This window comes from Rana temporaria, chromosome 7, assembly GCF_905171775.1.
Source record: "Rana temporaria chromosome 7, aRanTem1.1, whole genome shotgun sequence".
NCBI classification, from domain to species: domain Eukaryota; kingdom Metazoa; phylum Chordata; class Amphibia; order Anura; family Ranidae; genus Rana; species Rana temporaria.
The window spans coordinates 172,877,564-172,883,563 of record NC_053495.1 but is presented as its reverse complement, the minus strand read 5'-3'; the positions used below and the strand labels follow the sequence as shown (position 1 = coordinate 172,883,563).

General features: G+C 40.8%; 1 protein-coding gene across 8 annotated transcripts in view; it reads left to right on the top strand.

Moving 5' to 3' along the window:
• OSBPL9 (oxysterol binding protein like 9) overlaps positions 1 to 6,000 on the top strand; it is a 202,766-nt gene that overhangs the window by 153,915 nt on the left and 42,851 nt on the right. For 6 of the 8 annotated variants that reach the window (XM_040360487.1, XM_040360486.1, XM_040360490.1 and 3 more), the window contains one exon: positions 1,472 to 1,510. The exons of the other annotated variants lie outside the window; for them this stretch is intronic. In XM_040360487.1, coding sequence (XP_040216421.1) covers positions 1,472 to 1,510 — 39 coding nt within the window. The remainder of the gene's footprint in view (positions 1 to 1,471; positions 1,511 to 6,000) is intronic. 8 annotated transcript variants of the gene reach the window in all.

Here is a 6,000-nt window from a genome sequence, read left to right as displayed (position 1 = left end):
AAACAATGCCTTTTATCACTTCTGAGTCACAAACCTGGAACAAATATACAGTTAAGGCTGAGCCCCAGGATAAGGAAATAAATACAAGAGTCATGTACCGGTATATTCTTCCTTGAATCTTTGCATGCTGTGTGTATTCCTTCCAGATCTGTGCACTTATCCAAAGTAAAACTTTGTGTATGAGTTTCTTGTAATTAGACCACTCGCTTCTGCTCCCTCTGTGTGCAGGGTGACTGGTCTTGTCCCTGCCCCCCACAGGCAGACTGTAGTGGGTGGAGCCTACTGGGCCCCTCCTACAGCTTTGCTCTCTGCGCAGGCTAGCTGCAGCACAGTGACGATGTCACAGCTGCTTTTACAAGGTAATATCTGGGTTTAAAAAGTCAGTGGGGGCGCACATAGTTGTTTTTTTTTTATGCTTTGGGGCTCTGTAGGAAAATGTTATATTGAATTACATTTTTTGTGCCCGGAGTTCAGCTTGAAAGAGTTCTAAATTTGTATTATCTTCCTGATCTACATGCTTATCTTGGATAGACGATTCAAAGTATTGAGGTCAGACTTCTAGAAGTTTCAGGACCAGATAAAAATGTAGCATTTGTATTTCTGTCAATATTGGTTTCCATTAAAGTCCTTCAGTATGATACACACTTTCAAATTCATGCCACAGCACAGAAAATTCTGAAATCTGTTATAAAAACTAGTATGGAGGAGGAGGAATGGCCTTTTGACTTGTACATAGGGTTGCCACCTCATCCCTTTAAAACAGAACACATATTAATGACACATGTTCTGAGGCTGATTAAGGTGGTAATTAAACTCACTTGGTGCCTTGTCTGCATTAAATTATCCTCAGAACCTGTGTAATTCATATGTGTTCAGGTTTAAAGGGATGAGGTGGCAACCCTACTTGTACACATGATCAGGTTTTCCCCGGCGGTAAAAAGTCCGCCAAGAAAACCGAGAACCTGCTTGGTAGCTTTTTCCCCCTACACATCACCGAGTTTCCCGGCAGGAAAACTGCCAAGAGAGCTTTGGTTGGGAAACCCGGCCATGTGTATGCTCCACCGCAGTTTTTCCCATAGGTAAATTGCAGGCTTAAAAACCGCCGGGATCCCGGCGGAAAAAAACAGAACATGTTCTCATTTTTCCCTGTGGTTTTCCTGTCGGGAAAACTGCGATGGAGCATACACACGGCCAGTTTTCCCGGCCAAAAGCTGACATGGCAGTTTTCCCGATGGGAAAACCGGTTGTGTGTACGAGGCATTTCTCATAGCAAGCAGTTGCCATACCTTGACACTGCAGTAAAGAATATGGATCGCCAGAATCTGGATGCTTTTTGAAAACCCCTTTTTTAGTGTTTTTGTATTTAGTTTTTATAAACGATCCGCAATATTTACTGCGCTGGCAGGTCAGCTGTTATATGTGCCCTAAATTTTTCCTGCATGATCTCAATGTTAACATTTGTTTTCTTAAGGACCAAACTAACGAGGACAAGCACGCTGATGGACTTCTAGTAAGTTTATATGTAATGTTTGACTTCCTTTTTTATTCCCGCAGAAAGTTTACCTGAACTCAGAAAGATCTGGTCTTCTCCCCCCTTCTTCTAGATCTTGTCACTTCATCTGCTCCTCAGAGTAACCATTACCCCCCCATCTTAACACTAAACCTGTTTCTATGGAATGTCTTTAACACTGCTTTTGTAGGAGGCAGTCTCTGTCCGGTAGAGTGCAGTAATACATATTAACCAATCCTAACGCACCCCTTAACGATCTGATTGCATTCTAATGGATCACTGTGGTTTATTGTACTTTTACGTGTCTTACGTTAAGTAATTGTGTTCTTCATTCAGTAATACTGTATATTCTCCAATAGCGTCAAGTGTCTTTGTTGTTTCATTGCAAATATTACAGCTGTACATGGAAAGCAGATGATCCGCTTGGCTCTTTTAGTGATTAAAGTCCAATTTCTGTTCTGTGAGTTTCATGAGCTCGGTCTGTTTTGCATTTTCTGTATTTCTTTCAGCTCCTCCGAGAATTGGTGCCTAAAATTTCAAATTCACAGAACCTAACCTAAATTGTGTTGTGGAAATTTCTATAAATGTATGTTGTCAGATGTCCCCCCAGTGTCGATTTTGCTGTAATGTGCTCAAGTGAGCGTATTCACGCATACAGATGTTGGTGGAAGGCCATTGGTGCAAACACCTTTTCATGGACACAGCAGATTTGCGAGCTCCTTTTAGGGACGTTCATTTATGCCTCAGCAAGGGACTGCCCACTTCTTGTCGACTGCATTAAATGACTCCGAGTGGACAGGTCTGCGTACATGGAAACTGTAGCATAACTATACGAAAGTTATGGTTATCTGATCCATGATTTAAGTATGGTTTGCAACATTGGCTTTGGTTTGGTTTGCACACGGCTTTGTGCAGTGACCATGCTGTCTGATTCCTTTGTCTCTCACAGAGCATGGTCACTGCCCCCAGCCGTTTGCACACACCACTTCTAGCATTGTTTGAATCACATGTCTGTGATTGGTTCTTTTGAAAGTATACAACATGTCTGATTGGCTGTTTTGTGAAGCCACACCTTTTGTTACTGATGTTGACCCTATAAATAAAACAGCATGCTGCTCCAGGTCAGGGATGGCTGGGAGCGATGGATGAGGACAGATGGTGTGATGGTCTCTTGACTTGAATGTATGGCAGGGAATGGATGGTGAGTGAACTTATTTAGCTTTAAGATGGCTTATTTCATTAAGACGGAGTATGTGCTTCTTGGCACAGGGCAAAATGGCGGTATGGTCTGCACAAAGACAATTTTGCCACCACAATTGGCAGTGCCGTACCAACATGCATACATGTCTGAGTCAAGGCTTTTGTGAGAAGGGCGGTAGCCATTCGGGTTGCTTTTAGTAGAAAATACAATGCTACAGGCTTCAGGGCTGACCATATGTTTTGGAGGCTTAGGCAATTTTTCTGACCAAATGGCTAGGCATTACACATACGGCAGCCCCTGGAGCAGCATTTTTTACTTCAAAAGGCAAGTATTTAATTGGCACAAAAAAGAAAGAGGGCGCACCAGCCTAGTGCTTTATCCCAGGTAAAGTTATTTTATATATAAAAAAAAAAAGTAAAAACTACTCACGCATTTATGTGGCTAGAAATACATTTTATACAGACCACTATCCCATGGCTATACTGTCCTGGGGTCAACAATTTCCAGATCGCAGGGGAGACCATGCAGGGGCCCCTGCTGGCTGACGCGTTTCAAATGAATGCCGTCTTCTTCAGAGCCTCTGTATTTAATTGGTTCCGTTGCCATATGCATATACTTTCCAGTAAGGGCTTGTTTACTGTTGCAGTTGTGGGTGGGAGGCTGTAAAAGCCGGCGGTTAAGCCACATTTTTAATGCCCCCAATCGCCAAAGGCAGGCTGAGTGTGGTGTGTGCATGCCACAACAAGAATAATACAACCTGTTGCGTTTGACGGGCAGTAACAATGCTGACCACAACTTATTTAAATGAATTGCTCCGCGCTGCAACCTTGTATAATGCATGTGGTTGCAGCATGGTGGTGTGACATCTACAGGCTATGAAGAAGGGACCTATTACCTCATCACTGCCTGCCAAATGCCTCTGAAGAGTGATTCAACACTAATTGCTTCTCAGAGGTGCAGCAGTGTTAGCCGCAAGTCTTGGGCTGTTAACATCTTTATAGTTAACGTTTCTGTAGAGGTCCAGTCTTGTGGAGTTTTTCGTTTATGGGCTCATGCCCATATTCTCAGCTGCGTGTTATTTAATGTGGCCATGCACATGCAGGCGTTTATGTACGTATTTCTGCGCAGTGTTCAAGGGAAAAGAAAAATGCCCCAAAGCTACATATGGAGAGGTACTTGTGTGCATAATTTATGTATATAAATGCGTGTATATGTGCAAAAATTTACTCTAATGGCTAGAACAAATGAATATTCTAGCCAATAGAATGCATTTAAGCTCGTATGCTTATAAATGCGCAAATACGCAGAATTAGAGGCATTTTTTTTTCTGGCAGCATATTTGGAGCATACCCTTGTACAGGAAGCAATGGGAACGTGAGAGAGAATAGGAACAACTCTGACAAGTACAAATATCACTAGCCGTCTGTGGCCATAAGTAGCCATGTAGACCATTCAAATATTGGTATTGGGTTCACATCATGTTTAATGGTTGCTTATCGCTACTCATCATTGTGTCCTACTTGCGACAATCATTTTGCAACCCGCAAAGGGAGCGTTAATGTGTGCTCAGGAAATGTAAGCTCAGGAAGATAACAGACTAAATTGCATTGTGGTCAGGAAAGTTTTGTGACCACACGGAACAGATTTCTTCCAAGACACTGATAGGTATGTACATTTTATTATGTTTCATCATTTATTTAAATCTGCCTTTTAATCATCAAAATACTTCTTCTTATTTTCCTGCCCTTCACAGTATTGTTACTTTAGATCTGCATGATTTAAATCTTGATTGTGACAAATTTAATTGCTATTCTTTCGTCTATTTCTTGCCTATTCTCCGGGGTCACTCTGGAATTTTTGTAGCTTAAATAATACTCTGCAATAACTGGTGTTTTGATCATGTTTTTGCATCTGAAGCAGTATGTTTTAATGTATGGTAACTTATTAATTTATTTAAATAATTTTTGTTATTGGGATGTATCAACATCTTCCTCCCAAGAGTAAGGTTGCTGCTTTTTCATGCAGATCTAACAGTCCAACAAAATAAGCAGCACATTGGAGCACAATGCCCTGTAGAATAAATGCTGGGAACCTGTTGGGGGTCGCAGGTAATGTTTCTGGGTCCCCCACAGAAAAATCACTGCCCACAGTTTTTGGTTTTCTTTTTTTCTAACGCCAATCATGGATATATTCCTATAAACCAGCTGGCTAACCGGTGATAAGCATACAAGAACGCGTTACTTTGCCAGCACACCGTGGATCCATTTAATGACCAAAAATGGTGGTCATCTCAAGGGTAAGTATAATGTTTCAGAGTTGCACGGGGCCCCTCATCATAACATGGCTGGCGAAGGGGTCCTGTGCAACTCCGAAATGTTGCATTTACTGTTGATGTATTGATGTAGACTTATTTTTTATACATTTTTGGACTGTTAAATGAATCCATGGTGTCTTGGCGATGCATGTTATTTTGTTTTTGGTGTAGCTCTGGCCAGTTTCTCCACTAATTGTTTACCATAAAGGTGAGAATAATCGGATAAATCTATTTTGCCAGTACCTTTTTAATAGTTTTCAAAACCTTTTGTGATATTTTTGGCCACTATTAACCATTCAGTGGCATAAACAAATGTTTTTCAGGTTCCCTTTCTAATTTAGCATTTTTCCCCCGTTTCTTTACATCTATACATTCTGTATCGTGTTTTTAAATTGGGCAGAAATTTGGCATTTATAATTTCATCAGCATTGCAGACTATTGCACTACTGCTGTTACACTCTGATGCTTGTTTTTGGATGCTGAACCCTTAAGCAGCATGCTGTCTTTTTTTGGACTGTTAAAACTGGTCTAGGAATTGTTCCTTCTTTCTAACTCTATATGTGAGAGATCAGTCTGTTACTTGATAGCAAATATGTCCGGGAGGTTTATATGTGTATTATATACTTGACAGGGCTAGTGTTAGGACCAGAATTGCGAATACTGAAAATATCACCATAGGGCCTCTAAGTTCCTTTGTTTCCTTATAATTGCACAAAAAACATTCTGTAAACATTAGTGAAATTCTAGGCAAAAAACATTCTTGGCAAATCTCAAAAATATGCCTAGTATTAATAATCTGTTTTATTCTTATTTTTGCAAACCTCATCATTGTGCACAGTTGTATCATCAAGTCCTTTTTTTTTTTTATCATGGCACCCTTTTGATGAGTGAACATAGAGAAAATAGATGCTAAAGCTCTGCTCCCTCAGCCTGTAACAGGATAGTAAAAGGAGTACAGCACATTGCGAGCATTCA